Consider the following 26,853-nt stretch of genomic DNA (forward strand, 5'->3'; position numbering starts at 1 on the left):
CACTGTATTTTTGTGTTTTTATATTGTAAACTGTCCTGTGATCCTCAGATGAATGGCAGTATAAAAAATAAGTATGAGCAAATTTGCATATGCTGTTGTGCTAAATGTTATAAGTTGCTTCCATGGAGGAAGTTCATGAGAGATGGATTGATAAGGGTAGAAAGGTGAAAAAGAATAATAGAGCGTTTCATTCAAGCTGCTCTTTATTAGGCATAGCAAACCACACATTATAAAACAAACACCGTATACAATTTGTGGAAAATACGGATTCAGCATAATAATTTGCATAAATAATACAGTATAACACTACCACATCACCGACCAATCAAGAACCACTAAATTTCTCTATAATGGCCCAGTCTTTCCACATGGACAGCACTCAAAAATGTAGCCACTATTAAAGTCATTTGATCATTCCTGTCCTGAACCGTTGGCGGCATAGAGCCGAGCCTGTTAAGTTGCAAGGCCTCTAACAATTGTCTTCTGGCATAAATGCCAAAATCACAAGGAAAGAAAATATGCTTCAATATGCTTCATATCAGGTTCCTGCCTACCACATTTGCAGAGACACTCTGCTTCTGGGAGAGCTAAATATCTTCCTCTTACTATCATTGAGGGAAACATGTTAAATCTGGCTAGCGTAAACAGCCTGCGCAGTTCATGATTATTCAGATTTGCCATGTAACCCTTTTGAAAATCTCTACACAAAGGGAGATTTAAATAGAGAGGAGACCCAAGTGCTGTGCTTTGCAACCTTGAGAGTGGAGAGAACACTTTTTCCTGTAAAATATCAGAATTATCGTGGGGTTGAAACAACTTCCTTGTAAGGAAAGGTTGCAGCTATTTAGTAGAGGAAAAAAGGCAAATAAGATGTTGATACAGTAAGTAAAGGTAAAAGGACCCCTGACCATTAGGTCCAGTCGTGACCGACTCTGGGGTTGCAGCGCTCATCTCGCTTTATTGGCCGAGGGAGCCAGCGTACAGCTTCCGGGTCATGTGGCCAGTATGACTAAGCCGCTTCTGGCGAACCAGAGCAGCGCACGGAAACGCTGTTTACCTTCCCGCCGGAGTGGTACCTATTTATCTACTTGCACTTTGAGGTGCTTTCGAACTGCTAGGTTGGCAGGAGCAGGGACCGAGCAACGGGAGCTCACCCCGTGGCGGGGATTCGAACTGCCAACCAGTAGAGGGCATGTAAAAATAGACATATTTGTCTCATATTTGTCCAGGAAAAGGCACAGTTGATGCTGCAACTGAAGCTGGTGATGGGCACCCTTTACCATGAAGGGTCCTGGACCTCATGGGCAGAGATGGTTCCAAGGGCACTGTCTCCTTCAAAGTGCTACACACCACATCCTCATGCAAGAATATGCCAACTACCCCCTGGATCCACCTGCTCATTCCTCCCCCACCCTTTCACGGATAAACCAGGAAGGGCAAGGGTCAAGAGGCCAAGTAGTGGGGTGGACAGCCAGAATCGCTTTATCAGGCCTGATTCCACAGACTCGAAAGTCAGTTCCACAGTCAGGCCTGATTCCACAGACTCGAAAAAGACACCTCACCAAAGACAGGATTGCAGCAGCATGAAGATGAGCGATTTGCCCTCAAATTGCCTAGCAAGCTTATCACAGCAGGCCTTTGATGGTTCCAACAGCCCATTAACTGGCGCAAGTGATACCAACCTTCTCTCTCTCTCTCTCTCTCTCTCTCTCTCTCTCTCTCCTTTTTTTTTCTTTTTGTATTTTAGGAGCATGTATCCAGTGTGGAAATCATTTCTTGAAGGCACAGTGCAAGTGGCTCAATCCAGACTCAACATCTGTGAAAATTACAAGAACCTAATTTCTGAACCTGCCAGGGCAGTCAAGTGTTTTAAAGAACAGCAGCTGAAGAAGGTATTGTCCTAACAGTTCGTCCGATGTTTCAAACGTTTGTGTTCCAGGGTGCAGATTTGGAGAGAGAGGGGTGAGGGGGAGATGTACCCCCCACTAAGATTATTTTGTTAAGTGCGTTTCATCTGAGGCAAAGGGGCTTAGCGATTGAGCCAGATGACCTTGAGGCTTGTCTCAACTCTACCGCTCTTGAGATGATGTACACAGATGCTTTCTGTTGAAGTTAAAACTGAGTTTCTTTTTTCTGAAGCAACAAAGTACCATCATGTGCCTTGTATTTTAGCTGAAATAGCTGGGGGAGAACAGGCATCACAGCTTGCTTTCTCAATGAAATCAAATACATCCCGTGCCGCTGCAAAAAATCTATGAAAAATAAGCGTCTTTGGAGGTAGCTTTGAACTTTTCCCAGTTAGTCTGGGGTAGGCTTTGAATTTAAGGTGTGGTACCTTTTTAAAATGTTTGAGGAATTATTGAAGGATCTAAGGGTGTAGCGGAAATCGAGATGATTCAGCCACATCCTGTAAAGGCATCCCAGGCAGCTGGCCAGAAAAATCAGCACAGAGGCAACCTTGTGCCTTAATACACAAAGGGGGCTATTCTGATTAAAGGAGGCAAATGTTACTTTCCCTTTTTTTTTCCTTTCCTTTTCCTCTTTTTTTGAGAATTGATTCAGTAGCTGAAGGGTCAATCTCCTAGCTTTGTAGCAATATATTTCATGTATGTGTACCTGAAACATGTCCAGTGTGAAAGGTACCAATTCATCAGTTTAGATGCTAATCTTCAGCTGGTTTTAAAGTGACATCGTGGCAATTAATTTTGCATTGGGTAAATGGGTTGCAGGTCAGTGTTAGGATAGAACTTAATGTATTTTCTGGCATATAAGACTACTTTTTAACCCAGGAAAATCTTCTCAAAAGCCGGGGGTCGTCTTATACGCCGGCTCCAGCAGCAACTCCCCACCAAAGGACAAAACGAGAGTAAATTAAATCAGAGGACACCAAGCTCTCTAGATGAAGCAGAAATACACTTGAAAATTGGCCCCAGGTGCCTCCCCAATCACCAGCAACAGAATGACCCTGACCGCTCCCGGTAGTAGACTACGTGGTCCAAAATGGCAGCCTCGCGTTGCCCCAGCAGCTAGACACGTGGCCCAAGCAGCCCCCGAGTAAAAGAAAAGGAAAGGCTTGCAACAAAGGCAGGGAACCAACAACAGCATTAAGCGCACCCCCGGCCACTGGGAAGTGGAGCGGATTTCCCAGCCGGACTGGAGACTGTTTTGGGGGTTTTTTTTGTTTTTTTTTATTTGCTGTGTGTTGGAACCTTTACTGTAGTATTGAACATAAATCTTATATCTATCCCACTTTTCCATAAATTTTTGTTTTGAATTGCCTCTCAGGCTATTTGTCAACGGCGCCATTTCAGCAAATTCTTGTAGCTTGTTATGCCAATCCGTTATTGCCAGGACTTTTTAGTCCTAAATCTTGGGTGTACTTGTGCACCAGTGCAGCAGCTTCTTAAAGAATGCAGCACTTAATTTACATGTGTTGGACAGGTCCGTTTTAAGCCCTGTGCGCATCAGTATAGAAGTATGAGTTGCCTTAACCAAAGGTTTTTGTATCCCGGCTCACCCTACCCACTTCTTTCTTTATGTTGGTTGGTTTAAAATATTTACATGCTGCCCTTAATTATCAAATTCCAGGGTGGTTTACGGAATGTATTAAGACAGTGTATATTAAAACAACAACAGGGAACATCACAGTAAAGAAACGAGCGCAGTAGAGAAATCTAAAAACAGAAAGATAGGTCTGTAACAGATGTCAGAACACAGTTGAGATGGGCGCTTGTCATGCTTCAGGGGGGAAGGAATGCCAAAGGCTGAGTGTCACAGCAAGGAGGCTGCAGGATGTTCAGATGTAGGTGACAGAACAACCAGGAAGGCCTGATGTGTAGATCTCAAGGGTACAGGACAAGGTGCTCCATTAGATAAGCAGGCCCCTAGCTAATTAGCACCTTGTGCTTCAACGTGGCCTGGTAATATTCTGGCAGCCAGTGTGGTTGTATGAGGACAGGCTTCTGGTAGGCTGCACCATGTAGTAACCTATTCGCTGAGTTCTGCATTCCCTGCAGTTTCTGGACTAGCCTGAAGCAAAACTCCCCAGAGAGCACATTGCAGTGGTCAATCTCAAGGTTAATATTGCCGTCCTTGTCCGGCAAAGACTGTAACTGGCACATCAGCCGAAGCTGGTAGACAGCTCTCCTAGGCCCTCCTCCTCTTCCGATTTATCAAAAGACATTCTCATATAAATAGCAGATCCGAAATTAATTATTGTACTTGTTCCCTGTATCTGCAACGGTGAGGTCACAAGAAATGGCATCTATTTGTTGCTTCGCTTGCATTCTGCAAATTGGTGTTGTAATTTTTCCAAGAAAGATCAATGAAAATTTGGAGACCATTGTCATAGATCTGGAGAGACTGCAAATGGTAGCTGAATGCCTCTCTTGGAGTTCCAAACGTGACTTAAGCGCACATTTCTGTGTGTGTGTGTGTGTGTGTGTGTGTGTGTGTTATGCAGGGAGAGCCGCTGTCTATAACACACACATTGCATGCCATGTAGCATCTGTAACACTCAAAAATCAGCACGTCACAAAAACAACTCTTATATGAGAATTTGCCTTGGGAAGATTTATGTTCTGGAGTAAGAGCCATTCTTTGAGGTGAACTTACTGAGAGTCAAGGTAACCTAGTCACACATACACAGGAATCCAAGGTAAACCAACGGTCCATCTCCACAGATGGTGCCCTACCTGGTGCTCCAGGGATGATCTCAAATAATGTTTGATGGAGAAACTCATCCCCCAGTATGTGCGGTCCCTGAAAATGGAGTTGTATTTCTGGCTATTATAGCTGGCGGTGATCAGTAGACCACCTTCTCTCCAGTGCTATTCAAAAAACCATTTATCCCAGTGGCCATTACAGCATCCTATGGCCATGCTCCCATGGAGTAATACTTTGGCAGCACAATCACTTGCTCTGTGCTGAGCATCTGTTAAACCTTTTTGCCTTCTTCATCTTCCCAAGTATAACAGTTTGCACTGGCTGCGGTTACAGTCTGCAATGTTCCCATAGTAGACAATGTCAGCTTGCAGCAGCATGTACAGAATACGAATACTCTGTGTCAATATGTTCAGAATGGAAGGTTTTGTTGTTGTTGTTTTGAATTGGGGATACAGTAGTAGCGACTGTTCTACTTTGATGATGATAGCAATAATAGTTTTTCCTCTTTTGTGTGTTCTTTTTTGTTCAGTGTGTGGACCAGCTGACCAGAATCCAGGCCGAATTGCAAGAGACGGTCAAAGATTTAGCTAAGGGCAAGAAGAAGTACTTCGAAACAGAGCAGATGGCTCACGCTGTCCGTGAAAAGGCCGATATTGAGGCCAAGTATGTAACGACGTGTCTACAGTTCCTGCGTCTAAACGTGTTTAAAATAGCTTTATGTAATGCATCCTGCTTGAATATTAGTGATGTAATTCAAGCCTGTAAACAGGCACTCTGCTGGTCACCTTTAGAATCGAATCCAGTCGCTAGGAAAGAGTTGTCTCCATTTTCTCCAGTGCTGTGTCTATGTTACATCCATATTGGATCCATATCATCTCCAGATGAGCTGCTTTCTAAATGTAATGCCTGTTCTAGACATCTGCTGATCGATTGTCTTGCTTTCGTTCACAGGTCTAAACTTAGTCTTTTTCAGTCAAGGATAAGCTTACAGAAAGCAAGTGTAAAGGTGAGTGTTGCACAGTATAATTCTAGGGATATAAAGCATAAATCCATAAAGCAGAGCCTCATTAAACTGGCCAAACTGTGACCAGGGCGGACTTGTTTTCTAGGTGTAACAGTGCATTAGAATCCATTCAGAACAACCCAGGAATTTGAAGTTCTTAAGCATTTCTCATCGGCATCAAGATATAGCTGTCTATAATCTGTGAGAACTTTTTCCATCTCTGCCACAAGTGCAACTCTGGCCTCTTCCCAGAGGAGGAAATACTGCCCAGTGCCAAACCCTTCCCACCTGCTGGGTTTAGCAAGCAGGGTTTTAGCAGAGCTCTTGGCTTTGGCCAGCTAGCCTGTTTGCCTGATTATATTTAATATGGTCTTGTTTTGCTTACCTCATTGTGTACGGCAAAGTGTCTCCTGTAGCTACTTTGCCAGCCCAGCTAGTCTGCTTATGGCAGGACAATGTTTTTTTTTTGCACTGAGAACATTCTGTAATACACAATTTGCAGAAGGCAAAAGGGCAAAGACTCAGATTCCATCTCAGATTATAGGAGTGGCAGGCAATTCTTCTGGTTGTTATGCAGCACTTATGCAACCTTCATAAAATATATTACTTATGTTCCTTACTAGAGCCATTTAGGGATAGTGTGATGCATTGTTGCACCCAGTGAAGTTAAAATCTCCACCGGTGACATTAAATTACCCACTATGTCACAAGCTTAGCCTTTCGTTTATATTGTGGGGATAATGATCTGTTCTGTGGGGTTGTTGGTAAGAGAACATACACGAAGTGTTTCGAGCCCTCAATACTTAGCGCATAAATGACAAGTATTATATATTTGTACCCTGCTTATTTTATTTCAAAATTGTGTATCTAATTAGATACCTATTCTAGTCCATAAAGAATTGCAGCAGGTATCATTGGAAAGATATACCGGGCTGTTAAACTTCATCCTCTTATTGCTTCACAGTGTTGAACTTTCATGTCTTAATCATTGCTCATCATTTGCTTACCAACTAATTTTGTTTTATTGATATAGTTAAAAGCACGACGGTCTGAGTGTAATTCCAAAGCTACTCACGCGAGGAATGACTACCTTCTCACTTTAGCAGCCGCGAATGCACACCAAGATCGCTACTATCAGACAGACTTAGTAAATATTATGAAGGTAATGGCAGATAAAATTAAGTCAAATAATTTCTTTCCCATTGTTCTCTGTGTTATAGATTCTGTTATATGATACAGTGTTGGAATAATATAAGAGCGTTATTACTTTGCACTTACGTTCATGCTGTGTCTTAAGATTTTGGAAGATTCAGAAATATTTCTATGCTTCCATACTGTGTAATACCAGCCAAATAAAGCTGTAACTATGTCTAAACACTGTCAAGCTACAAACCCCCTAGATTATGAGTAGAGAAAATGGGTCAGTTCATATATCAGACCGTGCCTGTATGTGCTACTGAAGTCAGAGTATGATGTTTGACTTGATAGTTTGGTTTATGGTCAGCCGTAAACCAGCACTGGAAATCATAGTTGGATTTTACAAGCCATTGTTGGTGCTGAGAAGATAGTCAGTGAAAGCGGGTAAACCCCTCCAAGTCACTTTTGGATAGTGTGCATTTGAAAGCTAAAACCGTGATTTACCTATGGTTAGTGTTTGGTGTTAATGTCTGAATTGAGCCAGTGTGGAACGTGATGCATTGCTGAATGTTGAATTGGTGCGCATTGAGTATTCTGCAGCCTGTATCTAAAAAACTAAGGAATTAGTTCTCCTTGCTCAGAGAGCCTTTGGACTTGTGGTTACCCCTTTACCATGCTTTTGAATTTTGAGTGGTGTCCCAAAGGCGCTGTGGTCTGAATGCCCCACCAAGAGAGGGCGCTCCACTGGGCATGCTCAAACCTTTTGAGCGCACACGAACAGCATTTTTTAAAATCTCAGTCTGGTTTTTAATGTATGTCTGTAAAATGGTGTTAAATGACTGAGCTTTTTCTACCCTGTCCCCAGTCATCAGCTGTCTGGTGGTAGATTTGAATTGATCTTTTGTAAACAGTCTGGAGATTCTCCACAGTCTGCAGCATCTATTACCATCCCCACCCCTGTCCAAAAAACCCCTGTGCAGTAGTAATAGCAGGCTTTGAAGCAATGTATGGCTTATTAGAGGGACGCGGGTGGCGCTGTGGGTTAAACCACAGAGCCTAGGACTTGCCGATCAGAAGGTCGGCGGTTCGAATCCCCGCAACAGGGTGAGCTCCCATTGCTCGGTCCCAGCTCCTGCCAACCTAGCAGTTCGAAAGCACCTCAAAGTGCAAGTAGATAAATAGGGACCGCTCCGGCGGGAAGGTAAAGGGCGTTTCCATGCGCTGCTCTGGTTCGCCAGAAGCAGCTTAGTCATGCTGGCCACATGACCTGGAAGCTGTACACCGGCTCCCTCGGCCAATAAAGCGAGATGAGCGCCGCAACCCCAGAGTCGGCCACGACTGGACCTAATGATCAGGGGTCCCTTTACCTTTACCTATGGCTTATTTATGGAACAATGATAGATCAGAATGAGAAAAGTTTTGCAGGATCTTCGTAATGTATTTGGCTGGTAGGGGTTTAGTTTGGGGAACAAAGTTTGTCCCTGACCAGTCTGCTGTTAACTAAATAGCAGTTCATCTGGCGATAGAGAAGCAACAACATTGCAAGAAAAATCCACAGAGCCAAGGCTTGCAGGGCTAAATGAATGTATTCTGCTTTTGGTTTCCCTACCCGCTAGTAGAGAACGATAGCGGCCTTTTGGAGCTGGAGGCTAGATGGATCATCGGACTGCAAAACCTGACACTGAAAAGGTTCGATGAATAGCTGGACTTGGTCACTTAGGTCCAGACTGCATTTGAACGGAGCCAGGGAGGGGTCGATTTAAAGTGGCACAGGGCCTTCTCTGCATACACAATCCTTCTGTGTTACTTTTATTGTTGTTAGCCGCTCTGAGCCCAGCTTTGGCTAGGGAGGGCGGGATATAAATAAAATTTTATTATTTTTATTATTCCTATTATTCTGCAGTTTTTCCCCAGCAGCACGTAAACTGGGATAGCACAGTTGGTAGAGCATGAGACTCTTAATCTCAGAGCCATGGGTTTGAACCCCACATTGGGCAGAAATCTTCCTGAGTGGGTGGTGGGTGGTGTCCTTTAAAGCCCTAAACGGCCTCGGTCCAGTATACGTTCACTAAGGTCCAGCTCTGAGGTTCTTCTGGCTGTTCCCTCCCTGCGAGAAGCCAAGTTACAGTGAACCAGGCAGAGGGCCTTCTTGGTAGTGGCGCCCTCCCTGTGGAACACCCTCCCACCAGATGTCAAAGAGAAAAACAAATACGTACCAGACTTTTAGAAGACATGTGAAGGCAGCCCTGTTTAGGGAAGCTTTTTAATGTTTAATAGATTATTGCATTTTAATATTTTGTTGGAAGCTGCCGAGAGTGGGTGGGGAAACCCCGCCATATGGGCGGGGTATAAATAAATTATTATTACTATTATTATTATTATTATTATTATTATTATTATTATTAGGGTGACCTCCAACTCTACAATTCTATTATTTTTTACCCTGCCTTTCCCGCTACCCCAGAAGCTCAAATCTCAGCGGCGTCACTAATGACTACCCTTCTGCGCACAGACCTTATTGTGAGCCCCTGTGTGCATTTTGGTGGTGCCTGTGCAGGAGCCGTTGCTTGGACTTTGTCTTGAGGGTGAAATATGAGAACTGAGATGGGCACTCTTAAATCCCCAGACAGACAACTGTGCAGTGTGCTTTTCAAAATGCCGTTTTAATTATTAATACAGTCTGGGAGGATGATCCAAAAATCAATTTAATGTCACTTTTCCTGGAGACCCCCCATGCCTCTTAATTTCTTCAATTATTTACGTTTTCTCTCCCCCCCCCCTCTCTCTCTCTCTCACACACACACCACTTTGGCACAGCAGAGCGTGATGTAATTTTAGTTCTGTCATACATATTTGGAATACAAATGTGCTGGACCAAAAAAGAAGAAGAAAATCCAGTGATCTGGTCGGATTAGTAATTTGAAGCCCAGGATGAGCTTTCAAGGCACTTTGATTTGCAATATCCTTAAATCATAGCTAAGCTGACGTGTTGTTGTTTTTATTCTAGCCTGTGCTTGTCTTCTTAAGTTTCATACAAATAATTTTATAACCTCGGCACCAAATACTTGAGCATATCTGATTTCCAATGAGCAATTTGTCTAGCATCATATGACCAGCGGCAATATTTGTGTCTTCAGAGAATTTCTTTGGGAGTAGACATTTATTTATTTATTTATTTATTTATTTATTTATTTATTTATTTATTTATTTATTAAATTTCTATGCTACCTTTCCTTCAAGGATCACAGGGCAGTTTACAATATAAAAACACAACAACACACAACAACAAACAAAAAAATTACCCTCCCACACACACTGTTTAAAAGGCTATCGATTGTTTAATTAGCCAAAGGCCTGAGGGAAGAGGAATGTTTTCATCTAGGTCACAACCTTTTTCAGCCGTGGGCCGGTCCACCGTCCCTCAGACCATATGGTGGGCCGGACTATATTTTGAAGAAAAAAATGAATTCCTATGCCCCACAAATAACCCAGAGATGCATTTTAAATAAACGGACACATTCTACTCATGTAAAAACACTCTGGTTCCCTGACCGTCCGCGGGCCGGATTGAGAAGGTGATTGGGTTGCATCCGGGCCTTACGCTGCCTACCCCTGGTCTAGAGCCTAAAGGGTCTATAATGAAGGTGCCAGGCGATCTTTCATGGGGAAAGCATTCCACAAACAAGGAGCCACTGCAGAAAAGGCCTGTTCTTGTGTTGCCAATCTCCAGACCTCTCGTGTAGGGGGCACATGAGGAAAGGCCTCAGGTGATGATTGCCAGGTCTAGGTTGGTTCATATGGGGAGAGGTGGTCTTTGATGTGGTGTGGTCCTGAACCTTGACAGTAATGTTGCTTGTACTTTATGCAGAAATGCCCCACCCTTACACTTAGAATGCAGAAATTCAGCTAAATTTCCAAAATGCAACTTTCCCCAGTGCAGTGGTACCTTGGTTTAAGAACTTAATCCGTTCCAGAAGTCCGTTCTGAAACCAAAGCGTTCTTAAATCAAGGCGTGCTTACTCTTAGCAGCAGGGGATTCAATTTACAAATGGAACACACTCAACAGGAAGCAGAACATGTTCTGCTTCCAAGGAAAAGTTCACAAACCAAAACACCTACTTCCGGGTTTGCAGCGTTCTTAATCCAAGTTGTTCATAAACTAAGCTGTTCTCAAACCAAGGTACCACTGTATTGGGAAAAGTTGCATTACACAAAAGTTGCATTGTACAGTGGTACCTCGGGTTAAGTACTTAATTCGTTCCGGAGGTCCGTTCTTAACCTGAAACTGTTCTTAACCTGAAGCACCACTTTAGCTAATGGGGCCTCCTGCTGCCGCCGCCCCGCCAGAGCACGATTTCTGTTCTCATCCTGAAGCAAAGTTCTTAACCTGAAGCACTATTTCTGGGTTAGCAGAGTCTGTAACCTGAAGCGTATATAACTCGAGGTACCACTGTATATTTAAATGAGGCTGGGAGATCAGTGGCAAAATGAATGCTTCGTATGCAGAAGAACCCAGGTGCAGTTTGTGGCATCTTTTGATTAAAAGAATATGGGCGAAGTCTCCACCTGACGGAGCTATAGCCAGCAAGAGTAGGTGGTCTGCATTGGTCTACGGCAGCATCATTTGTTCATATGAGCCAGGAGGGCAAAGAAGGAAGCAACGGGCATGGAAACTGTTTGATGAAGATGTACAAAACTAGCCATCAGAGAAGGGGAAGGTAATGTTGAGACCCACGTTACATCAAAACAACGTGGTGTCTGTGGTAGCAGGCGGGGGCTGCTGCAGAAATTCTTAGTGATCAGAAAGATCTCTAGGAACACTTAACCTTGTATCTTGCTTTACCTGGTCACTTCAGTTCTTGGGAGATAAACTCTTTGCCATATGCTCCCAGGGTCGCTCTTGCGTCCACTCAGACCTTGAAGACACCGGGGTCCGGACTCTCCCCTCTTTCAGGCCACTGCGTCCATTTCAGATTTGTGCAATCTCCGGTGTACAATCAAGAACACCTAGTACTGTCCCAAACTTCGGAAACTTGGGAACAAAACAGATGTGGCACAGCATGTTTTTCCTTTGTTACGAAAGGATCCATGGGAGGGCTGCTAATTTTGACTGAAGGACCAGCACTGGGGGAGGAGAAGGGAGAAGAAGCAGAATGTTTAGCCCTCTGCGGCCCCTGCTACTTAATTCCTCCATGTGCAGCCCCAAAGTGCTGTCAGCACCGTTTTTGCTAAATGAAAACCCCTGACATTATTTCAAGGTGGTTTTGCATTTTGCACCATTTAATTACAATTATTTGATTCTAACCTCGGTGTTTCTCTTGTACCGCAACTGCGATTTTGCGCGTTCTATCTCTTTGTCAGATTATTTTTTCCAAGTAGAGGAATTTGTGCTGCGGTTCTTTCCTATCGGAGGGGCAGCTGCCCACTGATCTGTTTGACAGTGTGCTTGTTTGATGCCTGACTTGTTTTGCTGGAACGGATCCAGTTCAGAGATTGTACACGTTAATTGCTGCTGACTTGAGGTTTTCTGAGGAGTTGCTTCTGTTGATGCATCTGCCATTGCTGTGACCTTGCCATTGTACAGATGGGTTGTGATTTTCCTTGAAAGCTTGCTATTCCATTCTTGTATCATTTTCCGAAACTGTTGGGGGAGGTTAAACGCAGTACAGGCTTCATTCCTGGGGTGGGGTGGTATAAGAATCTACATTGTTGCACTCGGGCCTAGGCTGTGGGATCTATTGTCTTGTGCAATGTCCTGAACATCTCAGTTTTCACAGTTGCACTGGAAATCTTGGAAATGTGTCCTTGATTGCTGCTAAAGGTTAAAACAGAATCTGAGGGGACTTTGCAGCTGTGCCAAGACAATGACGGCTGCCTCTGGTCGGACCCAGCCTGCTAACCCCTACGGAATTATTCTCCCTTGGATGTCAGCTGGGCGTTATTTCTCCATTTGATGTACAGTACTTACTGGTCCAGGGATGCGGGTGGCGCTGTGGTCTAAACCACTGAGCCTAGGGCTTGTCGACCAGAAGGTCGGCGGTTTGAATTCCCGCGATGGGGTGAGCTCCTGTTGCTCGGTCCCTGCTCCTGCCAACCTAGCAGTTTGAAAGCATGCCAAAGTGCAAGTAGATAAATAGGTACCGCTCTGGCGGGAAGGTAAATGGCGTTTCCGTGCACTGCTCTGGTTCGCCAGAAGCAGCTTAGGCATGCTGGCCACATGACCCGGAAGCTGTCTGCGGACAAACGCCGGCTCCTTCAGCCAGTAAAGCGAGATGAGCACCGCAACCCCAGAGTCGTTCGCAACTGGACTTAACTGTCAGGGGTCCCTTTACCTTTACCTTTAGGTTACGTATTGGTCCAGTCTATAAGAACCTCGTGTCTTTTGCTTCTGTATTCTGGGAAGGTGAAGATTTTGTGTGTGCAAAATCTACTGCTCACCTCTTGGAAGGAAAATGGATCCTGTGACATCGTGTGTGTGTGTGTGTGTGTGTGTAATGCCCCCTTTCTCATTACAGTGAGCTACAAATGAGACCCATTTTTATTTGAATACACAATCACAATATCCTTCAGATGCATGTCTCTCATGAATCCAGGGTAGTCTTTTGTTTCCGCAAATGTTCCAGGCAGAGGACTTCGCAGCTCCGATAATGGTCAGAGAACTGCCTAGAGAGTTCTGGTTATGGGGCTGCATGTAGCTGTGATTAATAAATACATTAAAAGTGATGGTGTGATATGACTAGAGAGTGTTGGACTTCAGCCAGGGAGACCAGGCTTCAGGACTTGGCTTATCCATAAAACTCCATATATATCTCAGCCTAACCTACTGCACAGGGTTGTTGTCAATCGGAGGACTGTGTGCATTGCCCTGGAATCCTTGAAAGAAGAGCAAGGTCCCAATAAACAATAAACAATAGTTACAGGTAGGTAGCCGCGTTGGTCTGCCATAGTCGAAACAAAACAAAATAAAATAAAATAAAATTCCTTCCAGTAGCACCTTAGAGACCAACTAAGTTAGTTATTGGTATGAGCTTTCATGTGCATGCACACTTCTTTTTTATTTTATTTTATTTATTTTAAATAAACAAGAAAAGTCAAGTGCTGCTATAACAGCTGCCCTAACACTCCTGCAGTTTCCACTGGTAAAGAAAGCATGGTCATAATCAGTGTGGAATGGGGCTCAGCTAGTATTTTTAGCTCTGTTTTACTTGGATAACCCAATTCGGGTTGCAGTAGGGAGAGAACTGCCTTCTATCTAAACCTTAAAAAAAAATAAAAACAGTAGATTTTGTTTAGCACAGGCATAAAATACCAGCACTACTTCTGAACTCCCAGCAGAAACTGTGTATGTGTGTTGCAGTGTATCGACTTGAGAGATATCATAGAAAAGGCTTTGCATATGGCAGGTGTCCAAAGCAAATAAGCTTATTAATTATATTTTCCTGGAAAATGTTTGCTTAAAGTATTTCTCCCCACACCCACCCAAGAATATGTTAAAGCAGGCCCTGTACAGAAGAACTGTCTCCACAAGGTTTTGAAACATGCTAGAAATAGTATCTCACGTGAGTCTTTTTTGAAAATTTTTTTTTGATTGAAAGTTAGAAAAATACATAATTATATGTGCACTAAATGTGAGTCTTTATACTTAGCTGTGCATAAAATCCCGGATTTACAGTTGTTTTGGTGAATTATGCTGTTGGCCTCATAAATCACTTTTCAGACAATGGGTTGTATCCAATGTTGTCGTGGCGCCAGTGGAACCGACTTCTGCTTGCGCAGCGGGGCTTACCCTTCCTCTCTTCCCCCCTCGCAAGCCTGCCTTGCCCCTCTACAATCTGCTCCAGGGGATGGGGGGACCCTCTGGAGCAGATTTGGGGTGACATGTGGGAGGCAGAAGGGGAGAAGAGGGGGAAGTCCTGTTGTCTTAGCAGGGCTTGGCTCATACAGAACTGGTTACAACCCAATGCTTGTGTTGAAGAAAGTGACAAAAAGAAACTGCGATGATCTGCATAACATGGAGCTGTTTAGAGACTTTGATTGACGAAATTACCATCAAATCTGTGGGGTGGGGAACCATTATTGTGAACTTAACAGGTAGTGTCACAAGTCAGATTTTCTACATAGTCTTGTAGCCCCCCTCCCCAAAGTATGTACTATTAATCTTGTTTCGATTTTTTTAAAAAACGAGAAGAATAGCCCAGACCTTTTGAGATACAGTCATACCTTGGGTTGAAGTAGCTTCAGGATGAGTATTTTCGGGTTGTGCTCCGCGGTGATCTGGAAGTAACGGTGCGTGTTACTTCTGGGTTTTGCCGCTCGCGCATGCGCAGACGGTCAAAATGATGTCACTCGCGGAAGCAGCGAATTGTGACCGTGGACGCAGGTTGTGTTCGCTTCAGGATCCCGTTCGAATCAAGAGGTACCACTGTATCTTAGAGAGGTGGCCCTATTTACTCCTCTCCCTTTCTGCTTGGCAGCTTGCAAAATCCCCTGTCTTCCTTCCGTTCCCTATTGAATTGTCTCTCTGCTTTTGTTGGTGGCATTTTAGGAGTGATGCGCGATGCTGGCGCCCCAAGGGGGAGCGGGAACCTTAAGCTGCAGGTTATCTGTGCATTCTAGACAGAGGGCAGCTTACAGAACTACTGTGAGGTAGTCTCAGCTTGGTCAGGCAGGTTCCTTTGGGGTGTTTGCTCCACAATACAGTGGACACTCGGGTTGCGAACGTGATCCGTGCAGGAAACACATTTGCAACCTGCAGCATTCACAACCTGCAGCGCCGTGTCTGCGCACACGCGGGTTGTGATTCGGCACTTCTGTGCATGCGCAAAGCACGATTCAACGCTTCTGCACATGCGCAAGCGCCGAAACCCGGAAGTAACCCGTTCCGGTACTTCCGGGTTTGGCGCGGTGTGCAACCCGAAATCGCACAACCCGAAGCATCTGTAACCTGAAATGTGACTGTAGTGCTAGATATTGGAATTCAGGGCTCCTTGAATATACTGTATGTGCCCGGATGTTGCAACAAGTGTAGGAAGAGGCCGTCTTGGTATCCCAGCTGGCAAGTTCTTTCCCCACAGAGGCTTGTTAGAGCTGCTTTTGGGGCACATGGGCCTTTTAATCTGGAATGACTTTGAGCGATGGAAAAATGCAGGCTTAAATGTTTCCTAGTTATAGTGGTTACTTTTTGTGTGCTTTGGGTGTTTCGTTTCTTTGACAAGGGTGGAATTGAATTCATATGTTTAGGGAGCCAGCCTTGAGGGTGGATAAGAAGGGAGGTGAGTTTAGGTGTGGATGCATTTGCAAAACAGGGGAGAAAGAAAGGGCATCTTCATGTGTACATTTTGGTGCAGCCAAACATGTGCTGAAAGTTCAGTGTCCACGTTGTTCTAGAACCCTGCCTCCCTCCCTCCCTTAAAATACAATGTCACAAAAGACCTTTTTGCCTTTTCCAAAGCCCTGCACTCAAGAAAATGAGAACTGACATCAGCCAGTCCCATCTGTGTGTGCTTCCAGAATCATGCCTTAACCTTTAGTAAGACGAGCAGTACTTTGGAGAGCTGGGTTCTGTTTGGTACTAGATGAAAGGTGAACAAGATCTGACTGCAGAATGTTGGAACCAGCTCCTTTGAGAAGTGTCAAGGTGGAAGGAGGCTGCAAAGTTAAAGCACTGTAGAGTTAAAGCTTCATAACATCTAAAAAGAAAAATGGTGGTGTGTTGGCTTCTGGTGGCTAAAGAGTAAGAGGCAAGCTGTCTCAAGGAATTCTTTGCATTTTTACATACTGTGAACTCTTCAAGTTGTGGCGGTGTTTCCCCAGTCAGATGCTTCCCCTTTCCTCTCTGTACTGTTCAAATCTTCCTCTGTCTCTAAATCAAAAGACGTTGAGCAAGTTCATAGTACTTCATTCCCTTGGGACATTCATGCAGTCCAAAAGAAAGCATTAACCAAATAGTTTTATTTTTGTTGTGGGCTTAGTCTGTGTGTGGTTTTAGTGCTGGCTGGCTGTGAGATAAGCCCCAGTTCCTCACTCCCCTCCTGTTAAAAGGCCTCATCCAGCAATCTCTCTGCTTCTCATCTTTTCTGGGTTAGCGAGCTTGTCCTGAAGGGAAGGAACTTGTTCCTGGAGAGCCAGCAGCTCATTTCTCATTGGATTTTTGTGCAACAGGGAGATAGCTGTATATGTGACATGCAGTAAAAAGAAAGAAAGATAATAACCTGGAAATCCCCCACATGCCTTGCTTGCATTTCACTAACGTACAGTAATTAATTTTCTAATTTTAATTGCTTTATTTAGAGGGAGGGTTAAGGAAAGGAGGGGCAGAGGAGCGTGCCCTGAACTCATTTGTCTGTCAGCTCAGGTTTTTAAACTGTGTAATACATACTGCAGTCCTTTTCACAAGCCCCTGGGATTTGGTGGTACATAAAGCAAATTATTTAAAAATAAATAAAATAGATTCACTATAAATCTTCAATGGATTATATATTTCCTCTTTCCCAAAGGGGTGTTTAAAACACACACACACACACACACACACACACACACACGTGTCATCTTCTCCATTTCATTTCTTCTCTTTAGCCTCTGCTGTGACAGCCCCTGTTCCCTTACTCAGTCACAGCTTGGTGGCATAACGTATTCTTTCATTTCTCCCCGATGCGTAGATTTCAGAATTTATTAACTACTTCTACAGTGCCCTGCATCTATCTATCTGTCTATCTTATCTGCTTAAAATTCAGCCCATCCGGTAGGAGTTCATGGTTATTTCTCGCAACGGTTTTGGCATTGATTTCACAAAGGCAGTTTTGTTGTTCTTTGCGTTACTGAATGTTGAAGGAAGCCCGTCTGAAACACCCTGCCCTGGATATGAGAGCAGATTGCTGATAACCGGGTGATTGCATCAGTCTTGTGGCATGCCTTTCCAAAGACCCATGTGATTTGTCAAACAGGTCATTTCTAGACTTTGGGGGTCCAAAGGAAACCTTAGCCTTTTATAATGTGTCCTCACCACTATTGCTACCACATCCCTACCCATCTTTTGTATACAGTGGTACCTCGCAAGACGAATGCCTCGCAAGATGGAAAACTCACAAGACGAAAGGGTTTTTGGTTTTTTGAGTTGCTTCGCAAGGCGATTTTCCCTATGGGCTTGCTTCGCAAGACGGAAACGTCTTGCAAGTTTGTTTCCTTTTTCTTAACACCGTTAATACAGTTGCGACTTGACTTCGAGGAGCAACTCATAGCACGCGGTGTGGTAGCCTTTTTTGAGGTTTTTGAAGACTTTGGTGATTTTTGAAGCTTTTCCAAAACTTTTCCGAAACCGTGCTTCGCAAGACGAAAAAATCGCAAGACCGCAAAACTCGCGGAACGAATTAATTTCGTCTTGCGAGGCACCACTGTATCTCTTTTCTCCCAAGAGGCAAAATATTGTATTTGGTCTCCAGGATCTGTCTGAAACAATTAGGGGAGAGGCTGTCCTTGGCTTGGCTGCTTGCTTGCCTAGAAGCCTGGAGCAAACATCCCATTTGCCTCCTCATTGATCTGCCCCTAATGTTAGTTTGTAGGTTAACAGATTCCAGATCAGAATGATATTCCGGAACTGTTCTCCAGTGAAAGACAGAGCAGCTATCAGGATTAAAGATAGGGCTAGAAACATCTTCTGAAAGGTGAGAAATATCCAGTAATACAGCTTTGCTAGCATTGCAGACTCTGATCAGTACTGGACACAGTGTAAAACATCTGAGTGAAACAGATTCTCCCTGGCGGATTTAGAGAGAAGGGAAATGGCTTGGTCAAGAGACAAGATAGCTCTTCAAGGCTAAAGGAAGTGCATGGGAGGGAGGGAGGGAGGGAGGGAGGGAGAGAGAGAGAGAGAGAGAGAGAGAGAGAGAGAGAGAGAGAGATGGTGGATGGAACAAAAGAGACTGAAATTTGGATTGCTGTTTATCTATACCTATAAATCGGTTTAAAAAGACCATCTTGGGTGCTTTTTTGTGGCTTAACATTTTACCAAGCAGAGGAAATTTTAGAAAAGAACAACACCTATTGCTTTTTACTGTCCCTAGATTTTCAGTTGTTCAAACATCTGCACTGGCTGTCAATCTGCTGTCAAGGCAGCTTCAGTGTCCTTGTGTTCACTTACAAAGCTCTGAGCAACTTAGGTCTGGGTTGCCTTAGGCACCACCGGAACCCAGAACAGCTCTATCACTGAAATCACCTGTAGGAGCATCACTGTTTGTCCCCAGTGAATGAGGCTCATTTGACATCAACATGAAACTGAGCCTTCCGTGTGGCTGGCCCGGTCTTGGGGACTGCTCTTCCAGTAGAGATTCACCAAGCACCTTCTGTGTTAACCCTCAAATGCTAGCTTTGCCACCAGGCAACAGTTAAGGAAAACGTTTTCCATGCTATCTCGTGATCTACTGTAATTTTTGTGTTGTTTTTTTAATTGTTTTATAAATCTTTGTCTTAAGATCATTTTATGACACTATTCAGAGGTACGTATGATTGCAGCAATTCCTCTGATGGTGTGCATGTCACCCACACAAAGGTCTCTTATTCTGAAATGATAAAGCTGGATAGGAGCTTGCTAGAGTGCTTTAGGGACGTGGGTGGCTCTGTGGTTTAAACCACAGAGCCTAGGACTTGCCGATCAGAAGGTCAGCAGTTTGAATCCCCGCGACGGAGTGAGCTCCCATTGCTCGGTCCCTGCTCCTGCCAACCAAGCAGTTCGAAAGCACATCAAAGTGCAAGTAGATAAATAGGTACCACTCTGACGGGAAGGTAAAAGGCGTTTCTGTGCGCTGCTCTGGTTCGCCAGAAGCGGCTTAGTCCTGCTGGCCACATGACCCGGAAGCTGTACGCCGGCTCCCTCGGCCAATAAAGCAAGATGGGTGCCGCAACCCCAGAGTCGTCCACGACTGGACCTTATGGTCAGGTGTCCCTTTACCTTTACCTTTACCTTTAGAGTGCTTTAGGTATGGGATAGCCCGTCTTACGAACTAAATGATTGCTGGAGTCCCTTGCAACTGTGTTTCCCTAAAACTCTTTTTGAAAGAATACCTTAAAATCCTTGAGGGAAAATAGTATGGTCTTCAAAAGAATCCCACCTATGGTGCAGTCTGTGACTAGATGCATACTTTTTTAAAGTCTTGATTGTCTGAAGACACTTGAGGTTGAAATATCTCTAAAAGGTGAAGCAAGTATTTGTTTTAGTTTGGGCCGCAAACATGCCAGTTCAAAGTGCTCCAATCTTTCCATTATAAGGCACTCTTTTCAGTTGCCCAGAAATTGACTGTCCAGGCTCAAACTTTCCATAACAAATATGTACCATTAGGCTGAACTGCTTGAGTTTTCTGCCAAAAAACAACTAAAATTCTAGCTTGTAAGTGATGTGTGAGGCTTTTGGTTTGCTGCAGGGAGAAGCGTCTAAAATATGTAACAAATACACTTTTGCTAAGAGCCCGAATTGCTGTGGAATGCAGCTACAGTGGTGCCTCGCAAGACGAAATTAATCCGTTCCGCGAGTCTCTTCGTCTTACGGTTTTTTCGTCTTGTGAAGCATGGCTATTAGCGGCTTTAAGAAAAAGGAAACAAACTCGCAAGAACTCGCAAGACATTTCGTCTTGCGAAGCAAGCCCATAGGGAAATTCGTCTTGCGGAACGACTCAAAAAACGGAAAACTCTTTCGTCTAGCGAGTTTTTCATCTTGCGAGGCATTCGTCTTGCGGGGCACCACTGTACTAGCAATGAGCTTTTCCTGTTCATCCTTCCTAAAAGAAGAAAATGTTGGCCACCCCTCATATTTTCTGCTAGTCAGAGTGTTGCTGCTGATCTCAGCAGAGTTAAGGTATGTTAAGTTCATTATTAATGTCCAAAAACTGTTAAACTGGAAATTCCATTAAATACAGAAATTGTCCTAAGCAGTAACAGTTCCGTTGACATGGTAATAAGATCAAGACTGTGTTTTTCAGGATTATAAATCTTTTCCTTCTCGTTATTTGAGCGGTTTGCTCGCTGTGTAGTTTGCCAGGCCAGTCTTAGGCTGGTGTCACACCACTACAGCAACACATGGTGCTGTAGTCACCTCATGTTGTGTCCCTGCCCAAGTATAATTGGGACAAAAAGCAGGTTATAGGGACAGAATGAGAGAAGCAGGCAGAACAAGAGGCTTCTAAAACCCTAGCACAAAATTGTGCATACTGAGTGCTGAGAGTCAGCACAATAAAGGCTTGTGTGGTACCATTTCTTGTAGGACGTTGAATCATTTTACACCAGTGCAGGTATGAAAAAACATATATGAAGCAATAGGTCCTACAGAGTAAAAGATACAAGACAGATGCCTTTTTAGTGAGCATTCTTCTGGTGTGAGTTTGCCAGTTAACAATTAGAGAACAATATTTTTCTCTTAAGCCAGGGTGTTTCTGTAACTCGAAAGCTTGCATGCTCTTAAAAGCAATGTTGTTGTTGTTGTTTAGTCGTTTAGTCATGTCCGACTCTTCGTGACCCCCTGGACCAGAGCACGCCAGGCACTCCTGTCTTCCACTGCCTCCCGCAGTTTGGTCAAACTCATGTTTGTAGCTTCGAGAACACTGTCCAACCATCTCGTCCTCTGTCGTCCCCTTCTCCTTGTGCCCTCCATCTTTCCCAACATCAGGGTCTTTTCCAGGGAGTCTTTTCGAATAGGTTTGATTAAATATATAGATAGAACATTTGACCATGTGATGCCACTTTGTCCGTTGGGAGGAAAAAGGTAGTTCTTCCATTGGAGCTGGAAGCAGAATCATGCACAGGGCAGTATGAATTCTAGGATTGTCCCTGTGATTCTAAGACTTTATAGCAGAACTGCTATCCTGTGCATAGTTGCTCTTATGCAGCTGTTGAAGATTTGAGCAGGAACTTTGCCTGTGTCAAGGAGGAAAAGCTAGAAAGCACATTAAAACAGCATTTGAAGTCATGTTAAAACAGTACAAGTCCCACTGGAATTTAAGCCTGCTGTTAAAAAAAGAAACACCTGCCATTTCTCTTGAAACTGTTGGTTTCACTTCCTGAAAGTCCTATGGATTTTTGAAACCCCAAACCACTGATGATTGGTTCTGTCTCAGATTTAGGAAGCAGGTAGTTGATGCGGTTAATATTATACCGCTTGATGAAGCTCTTATCTTCCTTAAACTCTTAGCCTTCCTCTGAATGAGTCTGTAGAGCAGCAGTTGTTTTAAAAGCAAGTAGTGTTCATGTACTGGGGTGAGAGGTGGGGAATCCAACTAAGTTAGCAAATACATTTGCTTTGCTAATGTTTACTTCTTCAGTCATTTGTACAAGAAATTGTTCCTGACATAAGCTAAACTTGTCGTTTTGTCGTGTCCGACTCTTCGTGACCCCCTGGACCAGAGCACGCCAGGCACTCCTGTCTTCCACTGCCTCCCACAGCTTCGTCAAACTCATGCTGGTAGCTTCGAGAACACTGTCCAACCATCTCGTCCTCTGTCGTCCCCTTCTCCTTGTGCCCTCCCATCTTTCCCAACATCAGGGTCTTTTCCAGGGAGTCTTCTCTTCTCATGAGGTGGCCAAAGTATTGGAGCCTCAGCTTCAGGATCTGTCCTTCCAGTGAGCACTCAGGGCTGATTTCCTTCAGAATGGAGAGGTTTGGTCTTCTTGCAGTCCATGGCAGTCTCAAGTCCATGGGACTCTCCTTCATGGATCACTGCCTTGCTGTGGCGAAGGGGCTTAAATAACTCAGAGAAGCTATGAGATATGCCGTGCAGGGCCACCCAAGATGGACAGGTCCTAGTGGAGAATTTTGACCAAACGTGATCCACCTGGAGCAGGAACCGGCAAGCCATTCCAGTATCCCTGCCAAGAAAACTCCATGGACAAAGACAACAGGCATATAAGCTAAACTAGATACCGTACTTTTAACTGACTTAGTCAATGGGCTGTGCCTTGCAATAATCTCATCCACTGCCCTAGAAGCTTCCGTCTATTGCAGGTCTCTGATTCTATGATGTCTCTAAGCATGCACCTTTCCCCCCTATATAAGTTGTAGAGTTGTAGAGTTGGAAGGGACCCTGAGAGTCATCTAGTCCAACCCCTTCCAATGCAGGAATCTCAACTGAAGCTCCCGTGACAGATGGCCATCCAACCTCTGCTGCCACTGTCTGCCACTCATTCCTAAGGGGAAAGTGTGTTTGAGATGCCATCATGGTGATGTGAACTCCCATAGCCTCAACGCATCCTGGCATGTATGCAGAGAATCCTCTTTGCGGGGGTGCCCTGTTACTTGGATGCACAGAGGTGCTGCATTCCCAGAGGTTCATGCAGTGCACATAGAATGCGCCTCCAACCCACTCTCTGTTGCAGCCTTCATAATGACTATTATTATTATTATTATTATTATTATTATTATTATTATTATTACCCCACCCATCTGGCAGGGTTTCCCCAGCCACTCTGGGCAGCTTTCACCGAATCTTAAAAACAATACAGCATCAGACTTAAAAAACTTCCCTAAACAGGTCCGCCATCAGTTGTCTTTTAAAAGTAAAATAGTTGTTTATTGCCTTGACATCTGCTGGGAGGGTGTTCCACAGGGCTGGCGCTACCACCAAGAAGGCCCTCTGCCTGGTTCCCTGCAACTTTGCTTCTCGCAGGGGGGGAACCGCCAGAAGGCCCTCGGAGCTGGACCTCAGTGTCCGGGCTGGGCAATGGGGGTGGACACGGTCCTTCGGCCCTCTGCCTTTTGTTATATAATGTGAATGGTTTTGTGGCCAGTCAAAATCAGCCATTACAACCCTGATGGAAGTATGATATAAATTGTTGTTGTTTAGTCGTTTAGTCGTGTCCGACTCTTCGTGACCCCATGGACCAGAGCACACCAGGCACTCCTGTCTTCCACTACCTCCCCCAGTTTGGTCAAACTCATGTTGGCAGCTTCAAGAACACTGTCCAACCATCTCATCGTCCCCTTCTCCTTGTGCCCTCCATCTTTCCCAACATCAGGGTCTTTTCCAAGGAGTCTTCTCTTCTCATGAGGTGGCCAAAGTCTAGGAGCCTCAGCTTCAGGATCTGTCCTTCCAGTGAGCACTCAGGGCTGATTTCCTTAAGAACGGAGAGGTTTGATCTTCTTGCAGTCCATGGGACTCTCAAGAGTCTCCTCCAGCACCATAATTCAAAAGCATCCATTCTTCGGCGATCAGCCTTCCTTATGGTCCAGTTCTCACTTCCATACATCACTACTGGGAAAGTGATATAAATTACATTATGCTTTTTCCTTTCTGAGCAGTTCTCCGATTTGCACTTAGCAAGTAAGTTTATATTGCTCCTAAGGCGCTCCCTACCATGGCTGTATACTTGCTTCGGATCTCTTGCTTGCAGTGAATTAAAAAAATCTTTAGAGTCCCTGCTTTATCTCAGCTGGTTACAATTAAAGCAGTAGTTCAGTTCATATATGCTGAATGTCAGCGTGAATGTTCTCCTGTTTAATTAACTTCTCGCATGATCCAGGGATGTGTTGACAACCACTTTACACTGAACTTGAGAGATACCAACATCTTTAAATGCAGTAGGTGAAATGCGAAAGCTGCAAACATGCTAGCTACGGATAATTCTCTTGCATATCTAGAAATAGCACTGCATGTATTGATGGCTCTTTCACCGTGTACAATAGATTTGCTACATATCTGCTGCAATCCTTTTTCACTTTGACAACCTCCAGTAAGGTAAAGGTAAAGGTACCCCTGCCCGTACGGGCCAGTCTTGACAGACACTAGGGTTGTGTGCCCATCTCACTCAAGAGACGGGGGCCAGCGCTGTCCGCAGACACTTCCGGGTCACGTGGCCAGCGTGACATCGCTGCTCTGGCGAGCCAGAGCCGCACACGGAAACGCCGTTTACCTTCCCGCTAGTAAGCGGTCCCTATTTATCTACTTGCACCCAGGGGTGCTTTCGAACTGCTAGGTTGGCAGGCGCTGGGACTGAGCAACGGGAGCGCACCCCGCCGCGGGGATTCGAACCGCGACCTTTCGATCGGCAAGCCCTAGGCGCTGAGGCTTTTACCCAGAGCACCACCCGCGTCCCTAACCTCCGGTAATTCCTCCAGTAAGAACCTCCGGTAATTCTCTGCAAAGTGGCAGAAGCTATCGCAATGGGCATAGGAGTAAGTGTGGGAGTCAGTTTTATTGTATGTAGCCAAAGGCCTTTACAATGGACGACAGAGAATAAAAGGGTAAACCTTCTTCTAAAATCATACAATGTAACCTGTAGCAGTTTACAACATAAAAAGAAAATTTACAACATTAGATTTTAAAACTGGAGTGCATTCACATAGCTGGAACAGAGCTTCTTGGCTGCCGGTGCAAATTTGGCTACCTGGTGTGTAATATATAGATGTTTCTCTGCTAGGAGTTCAACTGTCACTTCCTGTGTGGATTGACCTGGAAGCCAGCTAACAATTGGTGCAGATAGCATGTGATGATCTCTACCTGATTGTATCCATTTACACATTTGCGATCCATATGGGGGATTTCCCGATATCTCCCCTCTAAATATGCCAAGGAATCTTAGTTCTACAAAGGCCCTGCATAGTTATGGGAAGGTCAGAGTCTCAAGGTAATGGGGCCTTGAGTGATTGGCCTTAATTTGAGGGTACCAAGGTAGAGGAACAGGTGGCAATGATGGTTGCTGTCTTGGTTGGCATCCTGGTCAAAAATCCAGTTTCTACGGCCACATGATTAAGGGGTGTTCTTTTTCAGAAGGTCAGCGGTTCGAATCCCCGTGACAGGGTGATCTCCCGTTGCTCTGTCCCAGCTCCTGCCAACTTAGCAGTTCAAAAGCACACCAGTTCAAATAAATAGGTACCGTTGTGGCGGGAAGGTAAATGGCATTTCCGTGCGCTCTGGTTTCCATCACGGTGTGCCGTTGCACCATAAGCAGTTTAGTCCTGCTGGCCACATGACCCAGAAAGCTGTCTGTGGACAAACGCTGGCTCCCTCGGCCTGAAAACGAGATGAGCGCCACAACCCCATAGTCGCCTTTGACTGGACTTAACTGTCCAGGGGTCCTTCACCTATTGTTTTCTGTGACTAGTCAACTACAATTTATTAGCAATTAGAGTATCCTTAAATATTATTACTCTTTCGAGTAAAAGCATTTGTTAAGAAAGCCAATGGTTAATCGAATAGGAATTGTGTGTTTCTTGCGGGGACTATCACTTCTGCGGATGAAATGCAACCTTTCTAAGCTAAATATAGGATTCAGGCCTGATATCTCCAATATATGTTATAGGTACATCTCCTTTGTGAAAGTGCAAAAAAAGTGTTTTTATTAGCCCCTATTGGCTTTTGGAATACTCTTTAGTGCCAGCTAGTGGGAATAGATAGCAATTTCAGTTCTGTTGCGGGATGCTTATGAGCCCAAGATGACCAAGCACGAAGGTGAATAAATGCATTTTATTTAGATAGCGGATATTCACTCCACCACTTGAGCATGAATAGGATTTTTCTTTTTTGCTTCTATTTTAATGCAGGCTCTTGATGGGAATGTATGTGATCACCTTAAGGATTATTTAATGGCATTCAGCAGGACTGAATTAGAAGTATGCCAAGCTGTACAAAGCACATTCCAGTTTCTTTTGGAAACTTCCAGTCGGGTAAGTTTTTCAGCAAACTAGTTTTTTTTTGTCTGTGTGCCAAAATAGTCGTGACAGGGTGGGCCCTGTGACCTTTTTTTCGAAAATGGGAGGAGCCTGAAGAGGTCACAACCAGGGAAGTAGAATACTGCACCACCACAGTGTTAATACTAGCCACCATGAAAAGGGGGGGGGGGGCAGAGAGGCCAGCATTATGGAGATGGCCAGCGCTTGGTAAGGTAGTGATTTAACACTTAATAGTGAGCTTTAAATGCAGGAAGTCTGAGGTTCTGTCCGTGGTGTCAGTTAAACATCTATGGTGGCAGAGCTGAGAGACATGTCTTCCTGCAACAGAGGATAACTGCTGCCAACCAGATTAAGCGCTGGCTGGCTGGCGCAGTGGCCTGAATCTATATAAGGCAGTTTCATA

The 26,853-nt window shown here is 44.5% G+C and overlaps 1 protein-coding gene across 9 annotated transcripts in view; it reads left to right on the plus strand.

Moving 5' to 3' along the window:
• The window catches only part of FCHSD2 (FCH and double SH3 domains 2), a 149,554-nt gene that overhangs the window by 65,191 nt on the left and 57,510 nt on the right, over positions 1-26,853 (plus strand). For all 9 annotated transcript variants that reach the window (XM_077926896.1, XM_077926895.1, XM_028725871.2 and 6 more), the window contains 5 exons: positions 1,748-1,892; positions 5,195-5,328; positions 5,617-5,671; positions 6,702-6,830; positions 26,322-26,444. In XM_077926896.1, the coding sequence (XP_077783022.1) occupies positions 1,748-1,892; positions 5,195-5,328; positions 5,617-5,671; positions 6,702-6,830; positions 26,322-26,444 (586 nt within the window). The remainder of the gene's footprint in view (positions 1-1,747; positions 1,893-5,194; positions 5,329-5,616; positions 5,672-6,701; positions 6,831-26,321; positions 26,445-26,853) is intronic.

This window comes from Podarcis muralis, chromosome 4 (assembly GCF_964188315.1).
Source record: "Podarcis muralis chromosome 4, rPodMur119.hap1.1, whole genome shotgun sequence".
Classification (NCBI taxonomy): Eukaryota; Metazoa; Chordata; class Lepidosauria; order Squamata; family Lacertidae; genus Podarcis; species Podarcis muralis.